This window comes from Cibotium barometz, chromosome 12 (assembly GCF_041138505.1).
Source record: "Cibotium barometz isolate CiBa-2024 chromosome 12, ASM4113850v1, whole genome shotgun sequence".
In the NCBI taxonomy this organism is placed as follows: domain Eukaryota; kingdom Viridiplantae; phylum Streptophyta; class Polypodiopsida; order Cyatheales; family Cibotiaceae; genus Cibotium; species Cibotium barometz.
This window is the reverse complement of record NC_141057.1, coordinates 15,251,354-15,273,408: the sequence shown is the minus strand read 5'-3', so window position 1 is coordinate 15,273,408 and position 22,055 is coordinate 15,251,354. Positions and strand designations below refer to the sequence as shown.

Here is a 22,055-nt window from a genome sequence, read left to right as displayed (position 1 = left end):
TCTATGCATAAAATCAAAATTGATGAGAATAACTCTTTTGAAATAAAAATAAATTTCTTTATGCATCTTTCTATGCATAAAATCAAAATTTGATGCAAGTAATGCTTTTATAATAAAAAAATTCTTTTATGCATCTATTTATGCATAAAAATCCATTTTGATGAAAGTAACACTTTTATAATCAAAATATTCCCAATATGCATCCTTCTATGCATAGAAATTAATTCTAATGAAAATAACACTTTTATTATAAAAATATTTCTAATATGCATTTTTCTATGCATAGAATAAAAATAACACTTTTAGCATACACAAGCGGTGGGGATCACTCTTTTTGAATAATGAAAAGTAAAACTTATTTCACAAAATTTAAGAAAATTTTGACATAACCTCCTTTGTATGGCTGACCATTTTTCAAAATTTTTTTTCATTCTCAAGTTACTTAGAAATTATCCCAAATGGTTTAAAGCATTCTAAACTAATCAAATTCTACTTTTTAAAGAGAAACAATATGAAAAGTTTAATTCTAACAATTTGATTACCCATCTAGGATAAAGAAAGGTTGAATTCAAGAATAAAGAGAGGGGAAAAGCCTTTCCAACAGGGCATAGCACCATTTTTCATTTTAAAGAAAACAAAAATTAGAAAACCATTAAATGGAATAAAGAAAAAGTAGGATTTCTAGCTTACATAATTATTTTGAAGAGGAAATGGTCAAAAACTAATGAATTATCAATAAATTCACTGTTTTTGGCTTTGGAGAGGAGTAGAGTAACAGTGCACAAAACACTATTAACCATTTACAAAGGGAGACGCTTCATTTATAGGAAAAAGTGAGCCTCTAACCAAGCAAACTGATTCTAAAATTTTTCGAGATCAGTTTGGTCAATTTTTTACCATTTTTAGGTCACTTTAGCTTACTTTTTGGATCTAGTTGAAGCAGTAGAGAGGAGAGATGAAAATATCTCATTATTTGTGAGTTTAAAACTCAACCACACATGTGAAATAGGTGCCTCCTTCATGAGGGGAATTCCCCCACACTGAGGTATCAAAAATGCATCATTTCTTCTAAATATCTCTTCTTTTTTAACTAATAACCTTGTCCTTAGTCAACTCTTCATCTTATGTGAGTATTTACTCATTTTTGGGAGGATTTCCTTTTATTCTTCAATTTATCTCCTCCCTACATTTGGATTAATCTAATTGGTCCATAGGAACCTTAATTCAAAAATTTCAGAAAATCTGGACCCTTAGGCTAAGGTCCTTTTTACCTGATTTCAATTTATTCCAATTGCACATTAGAAATTTCTTTTTGAATATCTGTTTCAGGGGAAACCATTTTAGACACTAGGAGGATTTCTATATCTAAAAATATCTCAATTTTAAATTGCCTCCCTCTAGACATTTTCTCTGTCTAGGCCAAAACAAGAAAAAACAGGAATTTCAGAGAGGGGAATAATTATAAGATCAGAAGGGGAGGTTTTAACACCTGCACACCTCAAAAGCCGGAGGGAGTAATCTTAGAGTGGTGATTGTCATCAGGTCGAGCTCTCACAAAAGGCTTTCTCTAGTAAGCTTTATTTCTCACTCCATTTTTATTTTCAGCAAACATGGAGAAGACAGGGTCCTCATACACACACACACACGAATGTTTGACAACAAAGCGTACATTAGATTTGAAAAAAATAGAAAAAATAGAAATACGTGGTAGACATCAGATCGCAAATAGTACAAGCGAAAAGAAAAAAAGTATGTGCAAAGAATAAAAACTCAAATTCAAAAAATCCTCCTCTCTCCGTTGGCCCTCTCCCTCCTCTCCTTTGGCCACGTGGAAGAGGAGCACCTTGTGTTTGATCTATAGGCTATAGATATAGCACAACAAACAATAACAATAAATTGGACACCCGAGCGAAGCATGGCTATGGCTATGGCGATGGTTTCGGTTGCACAGCCACTATCGGCATCCTTTTCAAAGCGTTTGCATTTGTCGTCATGCCAAGTGAATCGCCTCCCATTTCTTCACCACCGCCGCCGCTGCCACCTCCACAGCGGTTCTTCTGCTGGGGGCAACTACCTACATGTGAGAGCCATAGCAGGCGATGAAGAGGAAGATCTCCAGGCGAAGGTTCAGCATGCAGATTGGCGAGCTTTCCGGGCCCGCCTCCTCCAAAAGACCGCGTCACTTGACACTGCTGCTTCGGAACAGCCCAGCCCCTGCGGCCTTGAGCTCTGGGCACACGCTCTCACCCAGCCGGAGCCGGGCTGCTTGCTGATCGCTAACCCCACTGCATTCCTCATGAGGCAGCAATATTTCCATCAAGCAGTCATCTTCCTCTTCGCCCACAGGTATTTCAACTCCGTACTCAAACATAGCGATCGTATTTATGCCGTTTACACTTAGATTCTGGCTCACCACTGGCTCCTCCTCGCCTGTGGGTCATGAGCTCAATATGGTGGGACTCTGGCTCTTCGGTGGGGGCATTCCGAGCTTGTTGTCAACCATACTACTTGTAAATTTGTATCTTGACGAGACCGCTCCCTCTTGTCAGATAAGTTCCTCTTGGCCTGCCGTGTAAAAAACTTGGATCTAGGGAGGAGCGTAGAGCATTATTAAATCCTTGGTAGAATCCACAGTAGAACGAAAAAACATAAACATCGAGCAAGGATAGCATAGTGTTAGATCTCTCACAACGTGAGACCAAGTACATCAATTTATAGCTCTAAGAATAAGAGCATCTGGTTCCACGATTTTCTTCTTGAATCCCTCAATGAACCCCTAGAATCTCTTAATCAACCCATGTGGCATATGACCTCTTCATCATGAAAACAATGTTGCTTACATCATGAATTTCCTGTCTTTTTCACCTTCTATAACCCAACATACATTTACTAATCTCAAAATAGTCTTTGAGAAAAATAGCCATGCAAATGCACACATTTTGGAAGCACCTTTGCGTCACCTTAATCATAAAGTTGAGGAGAGTAACTTGTGTTTCTCACACGCATAATGTTGATGAATACTCAAATTTTTAACACCTCCTCTTTGGGGATACCTGCTTTACCTCCAAGGCTCCATGAAGGGCCGGGAAGCTAGCCCTGGCCGACTAGCTTCCCAGCCCTTCATGGGCTGTTGTGCTTGGCCATGGGGCCTCCTTGGCCCCCAGGGTGGTCCACAAGGGCTACCCTCCTTGTAGGCAAGGACCTTTAAGCCCACAGGGCTGGCCCTTTGCCTATCTGCCCACATACCAAAATAGGTATCCTAGAAGACCTCTAAACCTACGACTAGTGTCCTAGGCAAAGCCCAATACACCTCTACATCATTCCAGAGGGTGACTCACTGCACGGATTGGCACTGCTCCATGTGCAGGACTTGCACACTTGACCAAGACCATGTACGGGACTTGTACAACTGATCGAGATGCTTAGAGTGGAACCCTAGTTGACTTGTCCGGGATTGGGGTTCACATGGGATCAGGTCGTACACTTGCTCTACAGATATGTCCACATGGCATCTGTTGGGGTAAAGGCGTTATGCCCACCCTTATAGTGTGTACAAGCCCATAAGTTATAGTACATAGTACACTTAGTACTTTTAATGTACTAAGTGCACTATGTGTACTAGTGCAATATACATGTGTGATAGGGGAGTCACACACTCATGCTTTTCATGAGTTGACTTATCCCCACAACTCTCTCTCTCTCTCCCTTGCTTCTCTGTGTATGTCTCCCATGAATGAACTCTAAACCCTAATTAAACAGGTTTCTCCCCATCAACTGGTATCAGAGCAATTAGGTTATCCCTCCTTCTTCCCTCTTCTCCTTGATAGCAGGCGTTGGCGCTCAGCAGCCAGTTGATGCAAGAGAGTCTCTCTGATCATCGACTGTGAGAGATCAACTGCTGGTCGCCCTTGTGCAACACTGGTTACGTGGAGCTTTTCGTGGGCAGCAGAAAGAGTCGACTACAAGCGTGCGAGCGAAGAAGATAGGCGGGCTGCAAAGCGCATTAGCGCTGGGCGTATAGGCTGCGTAAGCGTGAAGCGAACAGCAGCCAGGCGGAGCGTAGTCGGGCGAACACAGCAACGCGTGTAGCGCAAGCGAGCGAAGGCAGCAGCCGTAGCGCTAGGCTGGCGTCGAGCGTGTAGCACCAGCGCTTGTCGAAGGCAGCAGTACAAAGCGAAGGAGTCGGCTGGCCACCTAGGCGTGAACGAAACCAGCAGGCGAAACCACACTCATCGGCGCTAGGTGACGAAGGCGCTCCCCTGCAAATTTATCCTGGTCGAATCGTTCGCTGAGCTTCTTGATGGAGTAGGCGAGGTAGATGGTGCCGAAGGACTTGACATCTGTGATTACACCATTGTGAGCACAGACGAGGCGGCCCAGCGTGGACATCACATTCACCACGCTCTTCCTATCCACTGAGGGCTTCAGCAGCAGCACGCAGTCAAGAGCTTGTGACTCCACGACTCCTGCAGCACGCTTGAAGAGGCCCCCCCCACCTGCACAGTTTCCTGCAACAAAATTCAGAAATTTGAAAGGTATTTTGCTTCAATTTTTTTTTGGGATTTGCAATTGAGCAAGTACAATCAACAATTGAGCAGGTACAGGTGCCTAATTGCTCAATTTTTGAGCAAAATTGGCAAAATTGGGTGACATTGGTCACAATCAGGCTAAATTTGCAGGAAATTGGTCAAATCAGGATCAATTTGCAGGAAATTGGATGTCGAAATTTGGGGCTTTTGATGTAATTGTGCAATTAAGCACTCATACATGCTGTATGATGTGAAAAATCGCACATTTGGGCAAAATTGCAGCAAATTGCAGTGCAAATCAAGGGGCTTTTGTGCCGATTTGGTTGATTTGCATGCAGGCAATCGCATTTGATGCTGTGGATAATGTGCTGATGCCTTACAAGCACTCAATGTGCCTGTAAATCAAGGGGCTTTCATGTATTTGATGTATATGTGGCCAGGGGGAAGCATCGTGAACACTCTGGATGCCTTCATGTGCGCCAATGTACCATGCATGATCAGAAATTGATCTCAAATCAAGGGGCTTTTCAAGTTTGTATGCTTGTTGAGCTTGGCAAAGCAGCAGGCAAGACATTTATGTCTTGAATCCTCAGAAATCAGCTTGCAGTCAAGGGGCTTTTGCCCAATTTCTGTTCGGGACTGTTTTATGCAGTGTTCGTGACTGTAAAAATCTGATTTTCACTCATTTGGACAGCCAGGAGAGCATTTATTGCTATTGTACCTGCTGGTACAGATTTGGCACAGCTTTGTGCATGTTTTGACATGGCTGTACACTGTTTTTGAGTGATCAAAAGGTTCAAATTCAGCTGCTGAAATTGCCGGTACAGGTTTGGTACATCATTAATGAGCGCTTAGTACTGCTGTACAGTACTTTGGAAGGGCAAAAGAGCACATTGGAGGTGCTGTCCAAAATCTGCAGCAACCAGATTTTGGTGTTTTCATCACAAAAAGTGGGAGAAAAGTTGCATTCTTGCTTCCGCAGTGGGAGATAAAGCTTGGGAGAACATTTGTGAGCACTTTGTGTGCTTTGGGTGCAGTGTTTGCACATCTTTTGGGTGCAGTGTTTGCACATTTGCAGGGAGTCAGGCATTACAGGTTGCATTTTGCTATGGCAACCACAGGTGAGAGCTCTTCATTGCTTCACATCAAGAAGCTTGAAGGCTCGCATAACTATGATATTTGGCAAACCCAGTGCTACAATGTGTTGCTTCAGAAAAAGCAGCACAAACCTATCAAAGAAAGGGGTGTGATGCCCGCTTCTCTTACAGCTGAAGAGTGGGAAGATATGGATGAGCTGGCAAGATCTACTATCATGTTGTCTGTGTCAGACTCATTACTTTTCAGCATTCGTGAAGAGAAGACAGCTTGGGGAATGTGGCAGAGATTGCAGGACTTGTATGCCCAACAAAGTGCCTCAAGCAAAGTGTATTGGTTGAAGAAACTCATAGGTCTTCAGATGAAGGAAGGGGCTTCTATGACAGCCCATCTCAATGAGTTTAATGGTATTGTCAGCCAGGTTATCAATCAAAAGTTGGCGATGGACGATGAGTTCAAAGCCACCTTTTTGTTATGCACTTTGCCAGAGAGTTGGGACACATTCAGGACAGCCACTAGCAATTCGAATGCTATGCTGTCATATGCAGATGTTGAGGGTGCTCTTCTTCAAGAAGAGATGAACAGGAAAAACAACTCTGTTGGCAAGTCTAATGCAATGAATGCACGTGGGAGATCCCAGCAAAGGGGGAAAAGCCAAGAAAGGGGAAGGAGCAAGTCTCGCTCCAAAAAGGATTTGGAATGCCATTATTGTGGCAAGAAGGGACACATCAAAAAGCAATGCTACAAATGGAAAAATGATCAAAAGGAAAAGGGAAAAGGCAAAGACAAAGAGAAGGATGAAGCCAAAGATGTAAAGCCAAAGGGCAAAAGTGGAGTCAAGATCGAAGAAATCAATGTGTCACATGCAGGTGGCAGTGAGGATGAGGTCCTCTTTACTTCTTCACTTGATGCCCATTCACTTCTTACAGGTGGTCATGGTATGCACTCATGGATCATTGATTCAGGTGCCTCCTTTCATGTCACAGGTTGCAGAGACTTGTTTGTCAGGTACACTGCTGGCAATGAAGGAGTGGTTTATTTGGGTGATAACCATGCATGCAAGATTCTTGGCAGAGGTGATGTGAGGCTTGTATTTTCAGATGGCTCACAGCTTATGCTCCATGATGTCAGGCATGTGCCTGAGATCAAGAAGAATCTGCTTTCTACTGGACAGCTTGATGATGCTGATTATGTTACCACATTTGGTAGTGGAAAGTGGAAAATTAGTAAGGGCTCACTGGTTGTTGCCAGGGGCTCTAAGGTGGACACTCTTTACTTTATGCATGCAGGTGTTTGTCACCATGCTAATGTAAATGCAACCGAGCTGCCGGAAATTTCTATGTGGCATAGCCGGTTGGGACACATGAGTGTCAAGGGAATGGAGCAATTGTCTCGTTTGGGTTACTTGCCTTTTCTAAAGTTTTCAAGTTTTCAGTTTTGTGAGCATTGTATATATGGTAGGCAACTACAGTGCCCCCACAAGAAAGCTCTTGGACAGAAAGATGCTCAGTTAGAGCTTGTGCATACAGATGTATGTGAGATGCCTCAGCTTTCTTTGGGAGGGGCAAAATACTTTGTGTCTTTTATAGATGATGCCACACGCAAGGTGTGGGTTTATCCTCTTCGTTTGAAGAGCGATACATTCTCAGTGTTTCAGAAGTTTGTTGCTCATGTTGAGAATCAAACTGGCAAAACACTGAAGGCTTTGCGTTCTGATAATGGTGGAGAGTATACGTCCAAACAGTTTCAGGACTTTTGTGATGCTAAAGGCATCAAGAGGGAGCTCTCTACTCCTTATGATCCTCCACAAAACGGGACAGCAGAGAGGATGAACAGGACCATACAGGAGAAGGTCCGTTCTATGTTGTCACATGCTGCATTACCTCATGGTTTTTGGGCTGAAGCTGTTATGACAGCCGTTCACCTTATAAACAGGTCACCTAATACGAGGCTTGGTGGGAAAGTGCCAGAAGAAGTATGGACAGGGAAGCCTCCGTCATACAAGCACTTGAGAGTGTTTGGTTGCGTTGCGTACGTGCACATACGCAGGGAAATGCGCACCAAACTTGATCCTAAGTCTCACAAATGCATATTCCTAGGATATGGTGACAGAGGTGAAATGGGGTATAGACTTTGGGATCCCATGAATAGAAAGATCATACGCAGCAATGATGTCATTTTTGATGAAACATGCATGTATAAGGAGCCTGCAAGGCAACAGGGGCCTAGCAGAGTCATCTTTGATGATGATGGACATCATGGACAACAACAAAGGGCTGTAAATCAGCCATTACAGCAGGAAAACCAGCCCTTAAATGGTGCTGAAAATGGTCCAAATGGACAGCCAGAGATGGCAGAAGATATCCCTATGGATATACCACAGTTGGAGGAGATACCGGGCATGATTTTTCAGCCTTATGGCATGGAACAGGAGCCACCAATGGGTGATATGCAGGCTGGACAGCAACCTGCAAATGATGGTCATTGGGTACGGAGGTCCACTAGACCCTCCAGAGCCCCTGACAGGTTTGTTCCAGGGGTTGACTACTTGATGCTCACTGACTGTGGGGAGCCCTCATGTTATAAAGAGGCTTTACAGAGGGCAGACAAGGCTCTATGGGAGCGTGCCATGAAGTCAGAGATGGATTCTCTGCACAAAAATGGAACTTGGAAGTTGGTGCCTTTGCCTGCAGGCAAGAAGGTTTTGCCATGCAAGTGGGTATACAGGCTCAAAGTTGCATCAGATGCTAAGCCAAGATACAAAGCCAGGTTAGTGGCTAAGGGCTTCAAGCAGGAATATGGTGTGGACTTTGATGAGATCTTCTCTCCAGTGGTCAAAATGACCACACTTAGAGCTGTGTTGGCTTTGGTTGCGCATGATGATCTGGACTTGATTCAGATGGATGTGAAGACTGCTTTTCTTCACGGTGATCTCCATGAGGAGATATATATGCAGCAGCCAGAGGGTTATGCAGTGAGTGGAAAGGAGAAGCTTGTATGCAAGCTGAAAAAGAGTCTTTATGGGCTAAAACAGGCACCACGAGAATGGTATCATAAATTTGATACATTCATGAAATCACAGAAATTCAGGAGAAGTGACATAGATCACTGCTTGTACACCAAGAAAGCTTTGGATGGCAGTCTATTGATTCTCATTTTGTATGTTGATGATATGTTGATTGCCGGGAAATCTCGTAAAGAGATGGATGCTTTGAAGAAGAGGCTGCATGAGACCTTTGATATGAAGGATCTGGGTGATGCAAATCACATCTTGGGTATGCGGATACTTCGGGACAGAAATCAGCATGTGTTGTATTTGTCTCAGAAGGAATACATTGGCAAAGTCTTGCAGAGGTTCAATATGGACGGGGGGAAGAAAGCTAGTACTCCTTTGCCTCCATATGTGAAACTCAGTGCTAAGGACAGCCCACAGTCGGATAGTGACAGGGCTGATATGGCCAAGATTCCGTATGCTTCAGCTTGTGGCAGTCTCATGTATGCCATGGTTGCTACTAGGCCAGACATTGCATTTGCAGTGGGAGTGGTTTCTAGATACATGGCCAACCCTGGCAAGAAGCATTGGGAAGCAGTGAAAGGTGTCATGAGATACCTGAAGGGCACACAGGATTTGTGCATTTGCTTTGGCAAACAGGATGCATTAGTGCATGGTTACACGGATTCGGATTATGCCGGTCATCCAGATAACCGGAAGTCTACTACCGGTTATGTATTTACATTCACAGGAGGTGCTGTGTCATGGATATCGAGGATGCAGAAGTGCACTGCCTTATCTACTACAGAGGCCGAGTATATTGCAGCCACAGAGGCTTGCAAGGAGGCATTATGGCTATCTCGGTTAGTGGTTGATTTGGGTTATACAGGGGATATTCCATTGTTGCATTGTGACAGTCAGAGTGCCATTCAGTTGGCAAAGAACCCTGTTTTTCATGCAAAGACGAAGCATGTGGATGTGAAGTATCACTTCATCAGAGAGGTGATAGAGAACAAGCAAATTCAGCTTGTTAAGATTCACACGGATGACAACCCGGCTGATCTGTTGACGAAGAGTTTGCCTCCGGAGCGGTTTGCTCATTGCAGACACTTGATGGGCATTGGATGAGGCCATTTTCAGCCTTGATATGGCCTTGTATATTATCATGTACATGCTGATTTTTTCTTTTCCTTTACTTAAGGGCACTTTGCCTTTAAGTGGGAGGTTGTTGGGGTAAAGGCGTTATGCCCACCCTTATAGTGTGTACAAGCCCATAAGTTATAGTACATAGTACACTTAGTACTTTTAATGTACTAAGTGCACTATGTGTACTAGTGCAATATACATGTGTGATAGGGGAGTCACACACTCATGCTTTTCATGAGTTGACTTATCCCCACAACTCTCTCTCTCTCTCCCTTGCTTCTCTGTGTATGTCTCCCATGAATGAACTCTAAACCCTAATTAAACAGGTTTCTCCCCATCAGCATCGAAGTGCGCGATGCACATGACATCCTCTTTTGCTTAACTTGACAGAAGCTGAAGGCTCCAAGTAGTTTGTCCATAATGCTGGATAATCTTCAAAGAAATTCTTGTCGAGCCATATCGCTTCATGTGTGCCTCAGTCTTGGAACTTCATGAGGAACTGTCTTTCTTTTTTTTCGGTTGGAGCCGTGCCTGAAATGATGCAAGGGGATCTGTTCCGGAACCATAACTTCAGCTTTGTCCTGTCTCTATCCTGTTCATTGTGGACAACGGAGAGAGGAGGTCCTATATAAGGCTTCAACCAACTGACATGGAACATATCATGCATGGTCCAACTCGGAGGTAGCTTTAGCTTCGTAGAAATCTCACTGATCTTCTTTAGGATGGGAAAAGGTTCGAAGCTTCAAAGCTTCGAAATGATAACTTGAGGCAACACTTGCCCACCTATTTCAACCTTTCTTCATGATCTTGAGATATACCCAATCTCCTTCCGAGAAGATCACATCTCTTTTGTTCTTGTTACCTTGTCCAATATAGGCCTCCTGTGCTTTAGCCAACTTGTCTTTTACCGAATCCAAAATCTCCTGGTAAGACACTGTCAATCTCTTAGCTTCAGGCACCGAGGATGACGTCCTGGTCAAAAAAGACTGGAACGGTCTTCCAAATGTTGCCTCTGCCAATAGCTGAAGAAAAGAGTCATTCAACACAGCTTGAAGGAAAGGCAAAAATTGTTCCCACTTACCTTGCTGGTCATATACATCCTTAGTCCCTAAGCATGTGGGCTACTCCTCACCCTCCATTTCTGTTTCTGTGAGCTCCTCCTTACCCTCTATTTCTATGTCGTTGGGTTCTTTTTTCTTCCCTTCTCTTGTGATATAAGCTTGGCCCCCAAATGGCAGTCGCAATAGTGTAGGAATGACTAATGTGTCAAATAGCCATAGCTTTGTTCTAGGTTCTTGGAATTGTACATGAGCATACTTCTTCTCTAATGATCCCAAGGCTGCATACCCTTGTGTCAATCTAGCCTCTGTTGCATTCCTCATAGAGAATGCTGGACCGGTAAAAGTGATTCCCAAGTACACATATGAAGTGACATACTCCACTATCTCTCCTCTGTATGTAAACTATGGGGTAGATCTGCCAATCCACCGTGGTGTGGTGTTAAAGATCATAACCTCGGTCTTGCCAAGGTTTTCAGTAAGGTCCGGTGCATCACAAAAGGCTTGCAAAGCATCCAAATGTCTATGTAGCCCTTCCGTTGAAACCGAGATGAGGACTATGTCATCTGCATATGTCAAGTCCCCACCGATCTCCTTGTAGAGCAATCTTGAAACAAGACTCGAAACCTGCAAAACAAAGCCATAAAATGTGAAGGGGGTGCAGGCATGACTCACCACCCTACCATGACAGCCGTGGGCAAAACCCACAAGACCTGGTTGTCCCCATCGAGCCACGAGCTAAGCTAACTAGCAAGACGCACCGACTAATCTCTACTCCATGACGTCCCATACCGCCACGGAGCTACCCTCGTGGGCCTCGAGACTGCTTTTGGGCTCGGCTGCATGAAGCAGGTGCATGTCTGCAGTGGATCCAGGCTCCTGACCGCAGAGCTCTCGCAAAGACTTGCGAGACTGTCTAGCTGGCTGACCTTGGCCACCCTTTTATAGGCTCTTGGCTGGTCACCGGGCGTCTGCACTTGGGTGCTTGCCCATCAGTCCATTCCTAGCCTAGCTCGCTAATCAGCCTGCCTAGCTCCAAGCTACCCCAAGCCTCGAAGCTAGTCTTGTGTGCGTGTTGCACACGGTAGACACTCTGTGCACATGACGTACTCCCCTTCCTCTAAGAGCTTACTCGTGAGCTCAGTAAAAACTAAGGATAATGAAGGGTAGTCAATGTCTCCCATGTAGCGTCCTCCTCAACACGATCCTTTCACTTGATCTTGTATTCTATGAGTAGCGTATGCCGCAAACGTCTTTCACGAAATCCAAGAATCTTTTTCGTGTGGCACAAATGTCATATCCTCGACATCTATGATTTCTTGAGGAGTAACTAACTGGTCTGCTCCACCCACTACTTCCTTAAGTCTACTGACATGAAATACGGGATGAACTTTCACTTGAGAAGGTAGTTCCAATTCATATGCAATTGAACCAATCTGGTGTGTTACCCGAAATGGTCCGCAGTATCTAGGGGATAATTTTGGAGATCGGCCTGTCTGTAAAGTCTCGGAATCTTTACTTCCGCCCAGATTTCCGAAGAAAAACAACAAAACCGAGAAAAGAACAAAGTTGTCTCACCGCCTGCGGTATCGGCCAAGCCAAAACCTTCTGAACTTGGTCATAGTCAATGCTCAACCCATCTCGTGTGATCTTGTGTTCCAAGTAAATGATTTCGGTCTCGTCAAAATCAGGGCAATCCCAGGAGGAATCCAGCTCAACCATCTGCCTCTGTTCAGAGTAATCTCAAAACTCCCTCCCAGAACTGGAGTAACCAAAGAGAAAGAGTTTCTTCCCAGTCTCTGCAGCAGCAGCCAGAGCAGTTACGATAGCTGAAGTAGTGGAAGAGGAAAGAGGTCAGATTTATGCCGCAATTGAGAACCAAGGGCCAAATCGTCAATTCTCTGTCATCCATACTCCAGCTGAGTATAAGGGTAAGTCATTTAAGCTTTTGATTGATTCAAGCAGCACTCATTCATTTATTTCTCCCCTGGATGCTTGCATAAGCTAGTCTTAGAATAGAAATTAGGGAAACCTATGCAAGTTGAATTGGCCAGTGGGAAGACTCTTTTCTCTCACCACGAGACAGATCGTATTCAGTTTAATCTAGATGGGAATGTAGCTAACTGACAGATCAGAGTTCTACCTTTGGGAGTTTTGACGGAATCTTTGGAATGGATTGGCTCCACTCAAATCAAGCTGACATTCACTGCCACAATGGAACCATTTCCTTCCGTGACCTTCATGGGAACAAAGTTCAAGGAACTGAAATTTTTGGATCCCCAGATCTGCAATTAGTAAAAGCTTCTAAGTTACTGAAAATAGTCAAGACAATCGTGAGGTGTCTAACATGATCCTCGAGAGTTCGATTGTAGACTAAAATATCGTCTAGGAACAACCACGAACTTTCCCAAATGTTCACGAAAAAGATCGTTCATCATTTGCTAGAGACTGGCTGGAGCATTGGTCAACCCAAAAGGCAATACGAGAAACTCGTAATGGCCATACCTAGTCCGAAAGGCGGTTCTTTCGACGTGCCTTTTATGAATACGTATTTGGTGGTAGCTAGTACGTAAATCTATCATTGTGAAATACTTCGCTCACACTAAATGGTCAATCAGATCATTTGATCTAGGGAGAGGATAGCGGTTCTTGATTGTTACTTTGTTCAGTCTCTTGTAATCTACACACATTCGCTAGGTGTTGTCCTTCTTTCTCCTAAGTAACACAAGTGCACCCCAAGGTGATTTACTTGGACGGATCTGGCCCATCCTCAAATAATATGCGAGTTGTTTGGCCAACTCATCTTCCTCCTTATGGCTCATTCTGTAAGGCGGAATGCTAATAGTTGAGTACCAGGGACTAGATCAATACGATGATCCACTGCCCTTTCGGGTGGTAAACACGTGTCAAAATACGCAGCGGAGATGATAACCAAATCTGAGACCAAACAAGAGCAAGTAGAGTGCAGAAAATAGACAGCACAAGAGAAGGAGAGAGATAGATGTGTAACTCTACTCTATATGGTGTACGTGTTGTGCTTTACATCACTCCATTTGGTTGAGTTTGCAGAGAAATATGACCAGTTGAAGGTGGCAAAGTATGCCATGAGGCTGCAACTTTTATTCTAAGTGCCACTATGGGATGGAGAGTCCGAAAAAGTGTGGGACCATTCAGTTGTAAAGTGGGTACTATGAGCTAACCGGTGTACTTTCTTGCTCTGGAGTTGAAGCCTGGACACTCAAGTTACAAGCTTGGCAATATTGATGTACAAGAGGGTTGCGCTAATAAGTACATGGCTCTTTTAGACTAAAAAGAAAAACTTTCCAGAGAGCGTGTTTTTGGGCATTTTAGTGAACCTACCTACCTTCAACGGCTGGTATCTTCCCCTACCGAACTCCATTTTATGCATATGAGAGTTCTACGGACATCTACTCGAGATGAGCTTCGCAAGGAAGGTGTCGGCTTGGGATGATTGCGATGTGGTTGTCATCTAGGAGGACTTTTGTTGGATGTTCCAAGGGGGTAATCATAAGTTTTTTCTGTCTGGGTGTGTGTATACATCTCAAGGTGTGTGAGGAGGAATATACTATAGAGGCAGTAGATACTCTCCCATTTTCTTTCTCTCAACGTACTGACCAATCTCCTCCTCGTGACGTCCCATACCGCCACGAAGCTGCCCTCGCGGGCCTCGAGATTGCTGCCGGCCTCGGTTGCATAAAGCAGGTGCACGTCTGCACTAGATCCAGGCTCCAAAACCATAGAGCTCTCACAAACTCGCGAGACTCTCTATAATACAATAACTAACCTTGGCCACCCTTTTATAGGCTCTTGGCCGGTCATCGGGCGTCCACACTTGGGTGCCCGCCCGTCCATACTTGGATGCCCGCCCGTTAGTATTTCCCTAACTCAGCTCGTCAATCAGCCTGCCTAGTTCCAAGCTTCCCCAAGCCTCGAAACTAGTCTTGCATGCGTGTAGCACACGGTAGATACACACTGTGCACATGACATACTCCCCTTCCTCTAAGAGCTCACTCCTGAGCTCACTAAAAAGCTAGGGTAATCTCTCTGAAGAGTAGTCAATGTCTCCCATGTAGCGTCCTCCTCAACATGATCCTTCCACTTGATCTTGTATTCCGTGATAAGCGTATTACTCAATCTGCGTTCACGAAATCTAAGAATCTTTTCAGGTTCGTGCGGAACAAATGTCATGTCCTCAACATCTATAATTTCTTGAGGAGTAACTAACTGATCTGCTCCACCCAATACTTCCTTAAGTCTACTGACATGAAATATAGGATGAACTTTCACATGAGAAGGTAAATCCAATTCATATGCAACTGAACCAATCCGTCGTGTAACACGAAATGGTCCATAGTATCTAGGGGATAATTTCAGAGATCTACCTGTCCGTAAAGTCTCCGAATCTTTCAGAACTCGCAAATACACCATCGTTCCTTCAGAGAACTCTCTGGGTGAACGATGTCTATTAGAATAAAACCTGTCTCGGTCTTGAGCACTTCTAATAGATTCCTTTGCAACTTGTAACATTTCCTACATATCTTGCAAAAAATTACGTGCTGCATCATGCTGAAGTCCTGAGAATCCTACTGTAACAGGTGATCTTGGTTGAAAACCATACATAAGCATGAAAGGACTAAAACCTGTACTCGTATGCTTAGTATTGTTATATGCAAATTCTAACATAGGAAGATAATCCTCCCATGATCTCTGTCTTTTGGATACATATGCTCGAAGCATATCCTCCAAAATCTGATTCACTCTTTCAGTCTGGCCATCAGATTGAGGATGATCAGAGGAACTCAAATTCAAAGTTGTTTCCAACTTCTCAAAAACAAAGTTGTTTCCAACTTCTCAAAAACAAGTTTCCAAAAATCACTCGTAAACTTAGAGTCCCTATCACTGACTATGTCTTGCGGTAACCCGTACAGTCTAAACAATTGCTAGATAAACTGCCGAGCTAATTGCGTAGCTGTAATAGTCTTCCGGGTTGGTAAAAATCTAGCCATTTTTGTTAAGCGATCTACCACAACCCAAATAGAATCATGGCCTTGATGTGTTCTTGGCAATCCGGTAATAAAATCCATGGAAATACTTTTCCATTTATTACCTGGGATTTGCAAAGGATGCAACAACCCAGTCTGTCTAAAGCGTTCAGCTTTATTTACCTGACAAATTTGACACTTGAGAACATAATCTTCTACATACCCTTTCATCTTCGGCCAATAAAAAGTGTGTTTCACTAATGATAGTGTCTTGTGTACCCCAGGGTGTCCAGCAGAAGGGGCGTCGTGACACTCCTTCAGAATCTTGGACCTAATGTCCGGGATCTGTGGTACACAAATTTTGTCATTACGGAATAGCAAACCATTCCGAATCATCCACTGACCTCCTGCAGCCTGAATAGTAGACTGCTCAGTCACTGAGTCTTGGTCAATCAATGAGCTTCCGTCTTGGATCTTCTGCCAAAATGGACCAAAATAACTATCAGTCCTGCAAAGCCCTCTCAATGACTGAAATAAGTCAGTAGAAATCTCGGTGAACGACAAAGAATTCACCTCTCTAATCCGACTAAGCGCATCTGCAATACTATTCATGGACCCTTTCCGATAACGGATCTCAAAATCAAAATCTTGCATTAACTCCACCCAACAAGCTTTCCTGCCTCTCAAATCATCCGCATCACACACATACTTGATTGACTGATGATCAGTCAATACCACAAACTTGGAGCCATATAAATAATGTCTCCAAACCTTGAGAGCATGAATCACAGCATAAAGCTCCTTCTCAAGGGTCGGCCAACGAGATTGAGTGTCGTCTAGCTTTTTACTTTCAAAAGCAACCGGTCTACCATCTTGAAATAAAGCAGCCCCGATAGCATAGTCACTGGCATCAGTTTCAAGAACATAAGGCCGACTAGGATCAGGTAATGCTAAGATAGGTGCTTCCTCGACTTTATCTTTCAAAAGTCTGAAGGCCATATCCAAATCGTTATTCCAAGTGATAGGCTGATTTGACTTACGTCCACGACCTTTCAATAAGTCGGTCATCGGTAGTGTGAGCTGAGAGTACTCCCGTACAAATTTCCAAAGAAAAACAACAAGACTGAGAAAAGAACGAAGTTGTTTCACTGTTTGCGGTATAGGCCAGTCCAGACTCTTCTGAACTCGGTCATAGTCAATGATGCTCAACCCATCTCTAGTGATCTTGTGTCCCAAGTAAATGATGTCGGTCATAAAGAACTCACATTTACTTAACTTAGCATATAGTCGATTCTGTCTCAAAATAGATAAGACAATCGTGAGGTGTCTGACATGATCCTCAAGAGTATGACTATATATCAAAATATCATCCAGGAACACCACGACAAATTTCCCCAAATGTTCACGAAAAAGATCGTTCATCATTTGGAAAGTGGCTGGAGCATTGGTTAACCCAAAAGGTAATACGAGAAACTCGTAATGGCCATACCTAGTCCGAAAGGTGGTTCTTCCGACATGCCTTTCATGAATACGTATCTGGTGATAGCCAGTACGTAAATCTATCTTCGTGAAATATTTCGCTCCTGCTAACCGGTCAATCAGGTCATCTGATCTAGGGAGAGGATAACGGTTCTTAATGGTCAACTTGTTCAATCTCTTGTAATCTATACACATTCTCTAGGTATTGTCCTTCTTTCTCCTAAGCAACACAGGTGCACCCCAAGGTGATTTACTTGGACGGATCTAGCCCATCCTCAAATAATCTGCGAGTTATTTAGCCAACTCATCTTCCTCAGCTTGGCTCATCCTATAAGGTGGAATACTGACAGGATGAGCACCAGGGATCAAGTCAATACGATGATCTACTGCCCGTTCAGGTGGTTAACCCGATGGCAGTTCCTTAGAAAATACATCTTGAAATGAATCAAGTATCTTCTGTAATTCTTTGCTTTCAAACACACTTAATTCATTTACATCCATGGAAGGGATGAGAAAAGAAGAAAGTGGAATCAATACACAATGGAAAGCGGTATACAAAGAAGAATCCATTATATTTTCAAAATCAATTGTATTTACAAGAGGTCCCTGAGAGGGATGGATACAATCACCTAAAATACTATACTTGGTGTTCCTATGCTGAAAAGAAAAAATATGACTAGACCAATCTATCTGGACGTCAAGAGTCTTAAACCACTCAATCCCTAATAACAAGTCTACATTTTCCAGATGCATAACATAGCATTCCAGAGTGTCTTTGTAGTCCTGAATCTGGATTGGAAGCATCTCCACCTTGCGATCCCAAACTTGCCTTCCCGCAAGTAGACGTACCTCATAGGTATGGTCGCCGAGTGTCGTATCAAGACTCAATTTCTGCACAAGTTTGTAGTTAACAAAGTTATGCGAACTGCCAGGGTCTAAAAGAATGTGAATTTTACACTTCTCCATAAACTCGGAGAAGATCATTCAAGCCAAATACTTTAGAATTGAACAGACAATCAGAACAAGTACTAGGGCGAGAAAGTACAGTAATTGACGTACCTGTCAAAGACAACTGGTTAGCTGCCTTTGGCTTGGGTCCTGCGTTTGACTTGGTACTCTTTTGCTTCGGGCACTCATTTTGCATGTGTCCTTTTTCTTCGCAGATAAAACAACGTCCTTCCTTCTTGAGCTTTAAAGCCCTAAGGAGTCGTTTCTTCTTCGCTGGCGTCGAACTGGAACTCTTCGAAGGTTGGTCCGAAGACTTTCCTTCTGTCGTGTTGGCCATAGGTGCGGAGAACTTTCTAGCTATGCTCTGATACCACTGTTAAATCCCCACTGATCCCCTCGTGATCGATCTTGGTTCGAAACTCGAATCCTGCAAACAAACGAACAAACAAATAAGCAAGGGGGTGCTGGCCTGACTCACCTCCCAACCATGACAGCCGTGGGCGAGCCCACTGTCTTGGCTGTCCCCACTGAGCCACGAGCTGAGCTAACTAGGATGACGTACCGACCAATCTCCTCGCGACGTTCTATACCGCCACGAAGCTGCCCTCGCGGGCCTCGAGATTGCTGTCGGCCTCGGCTACATAAAGCAGGTGCACGTCTGCACTAGATCCAGGCTCCAAAACCATAGAGCTCTCACAAACTCGTGAGACTCTCTATAATACAATAACTAACCTTGGCCACACTTTTATAGGCTCTTGGCCGGTCATCGGGTGTCCACACTTGGCCGCCTGCCCGTCCATACTTGGGTGCCCGCCCGTTAGTATTTCCCTAACTCAGCTCGTCAATCAGCCTGCCTAGTTCCAAACTTCCCCAAGCCTCGAAACTAGTCTTGCATGCGTGTAGCACACGGTAGATACACACTGTGCACATGACATGTATCCTTTGCGGTGAAGCCAACTGCCGCCTCGCTCGAAGACGATGAATCATATGAGTCCATCATCTCTAAGTGCACAAAGGCTGGAGTCTTTGCAGCTGAGGCTGAAGAATCAAGACTCTTCCCAGTCTGCTTAGGACACTTCCTCCGATAGTGACCTTTCTTGCCACAATCATTGCAGGACCTCTCGGCCTTCAGTTTCTCTCGATCTGTGTCAGGCTTCTTCTCAAAAGACTTGTAACACGCGGAAGCTCTGGGAGTCTTCTTTCAGCCCTAAACACTCTTGGAAACATGCTAATGCAAAACGCAGATATGAAGAGAGAGTAGAGAGAGAGAGAGAGAGGTGCTGGAAATTCAGTATATTTCATATGGTACAAAAAGGGTACTTTGCTACAGCCCTAGGCTGCCTTCATAAAAGGTGAACATCACCCAAAACAGTCCTAGTCTAGGACCCATTCCATGAGGGAATGAATGAACAATGAGCTCATGTGCCTTTTATAGGCGTCGTGGACCAAAGGAGATCTGGCCGACCAGCAGTCGGCCAGCCGACTGGACAAAAATATCATATCCTTGATGCGCCTGCAGCCTCCTCATGTGGTTCAGCCGATAGCACACTCCTTGCAGCCGACATCATCCTCTTTATGTCCTCCATGCCTTGCTCCAAGTCCACACTAGCCTCTTCTGCACTTTGTGCTCCAAAATCCTAGGTCTAGTTATCTTTTACTGGTTGCCTCTTTTGGACTAGCATCTGGATATGTCCATGGGCAGACATGCACATGACATCCGCCTCTGCTAAACTTGATGACGGGATTCCAACTTGTTCTTGGATGACTGTCATCATTCCAATCTTTTCCGCAGTCCCTTTGTCATCCATCCATCCCTGGCAACCCTTTTCTCTGAAGTCCCGGCCCGGTTCTCCAAACCACTTTGTCTCGGACGAAGATCTATGCATCTATTCCCTCTAGTCCACAATCCATTCTTGCCCCGACATGAACACCGTCTTGGTCTTCATTCCTGAGAAATGAGTCTGGCACTCTCACATCACCCTTGGAGGATAATCCTCCCTTGGGACCGTTGCCCGAGAACCTATCTGGCTCATAGGACTGCCATCCCCTTTGGCTTTGTGGAACACCACCAACAAACCTCCTGGGAGCTCTTCCCGATCTGTGTTCTTTGCCTTGGGCTTCGTATCCGTGTACTTTCCTGTACCTTGGACCTGTACACCATCATATGGGACTGATTCAGTGTTTAGGCTTGCTGAGCCTGATGCTCTGATACCAATGTAACACGCGGAAGCTCTGGGAGTCTTCTTTCAGCCCTAAACACTCCAGGAAACATGCTGATGCAAAACGTAGATATGATGAGAGAGTAGAGAGAGAGAGATGTGCTGGAAATTCAGTATATTTCATATGGTACAAAAAGGGTACTTTGCTACAGCCCTAGGCTGCCTTCATAAAAGGTGAACATCACCGAAAACAGTCCTAGTCTAAGACCCATTCCATGAGGGAATGAATGACTACAACAATGAGCTCATGTGCCTTTTATAGGCCTCTTGGACCAAAGGAGATCTGGCCGACCAGCAGTCGGCCAGCCGACTGGACAAAAAATATCATATCCTTGATGCGCCTGCAGCCTCCTCATGTGGTTCAGCCGATAGCACACTCCTTGCAGCCGACATCATCCTCTTAATGTCCTCCATGCCTTGCTCCAAGTCCACACTAGCCTCTTCTGCACTTTGTGCTCCAAAATCCTAGTTCTAGTTATCTTTTACTGGTTGCCTCTTCTGGACTAGCATCTGGATATGTCCATAGGCAGACATGCACATGACAAGACTTCTCCGAAGAAGCCTTTCCTTTGCCCTTGTTATTCCGGCCTTTTGGCCGTTGGCCAGTCAAGGCCTCCGAATCTCCGTTGTGAGGAGGGTTCGTGAATCGTTCCTCCTGGTCTAAGACCATGGGCACAAGCTCCTCCCATGTAATGGTGTTGAGCCTGCCACTAGTAATCAAAGAAGAGTAGAATGTGGAATATTGAGAAGGCAAGTGGGACAGCAAAGTGATGGCCATATCTTCTGATGATATCTCCTTCCCAGCCTGAAGGACTTCGTGCTGAAGAGCCTGCAGCTTGTTAATATGCTCTCGCATCGTCGACGACTTTGTAGGGTTCATAACCCGCAATTGTACTCCCAAGGAAATCCTCTTCATGGGCGATACCCTGTTATAAAGAGAAGCCAAGTGCTGCCATATGCCTCTGGCTAGCGTCATATGCTTTACATGATTGATTACCGGCGGTGTGTAGTTGAAGAAGATAAATGAACAGACCGTGGCGTTGACACGATCCCACAATTGTGCCTGTGTCTCGTGGTCCTTTCTGGTTGACTGTAACTCCCCCTCCACTGCTTCCGGTCGTGGAACCTCGACAAGGATGAAATCAACAAGGTCATATGACTCCAGCACAGATTCCATCATAACCTTCCATATGCCGTAATTGTTCCTGTCCAACTGACGGCTCTAATAAATTGGCCATTGGGGGGATGTAACTGAAAAGGGTGGGTGGGTGGGGGAAAAAAACTTACGCCTGCAAGTGGTTGTCCAGCAAATCAGCCCGCTGTCCTCTCCCGAACAGTCCACCAATCAGCAATGCTACAGTCCCCCTCTTGCTCACACAAGTCCCAAGATCTATCAAGAGCGTAGGGCTTTGATACCATGTCAAATTACGCAGCGGAGATGATAACCAAATCTGAGACCACAAGAGCAAGTAGAGTGCAGAAAATAGACAGCACAAGAGAAGGAGAGAGATAGATGTGTAACTCTACTCTATATACACAAGATCCCGGAATGATACAAGATGATATGACAAGGGAGCAATGGGGCC

General features: G+C 44.5%; 1 protein-coding gene across 1 annotated transcript in view; it reads left to right on the top strand.

Annotated features, from left to right (window-relative positions):
* The first annotated feature begins 1,883 nt into the window (after window positions 1-1,883).
* LOC147633110 (uncharacterized) overlaps window positions 1,884-22,055 on the top strand; it is a 71,892-nt gene continuing 51,720 nt past the window's right edge. Inside the window, exon 1 of the mRNA XM_086806108.1 lies at window positions 1,884-2,346. Within this exon, the coding sequence (XP_086662234.1) occupies window positions 1,916-2,346 (431 nt within the window). The 5' untranslated portion in view covers window positions 1,884-1,915. The remainder of the gene's footprint in view (window positions 2,347-22,055) is intronic.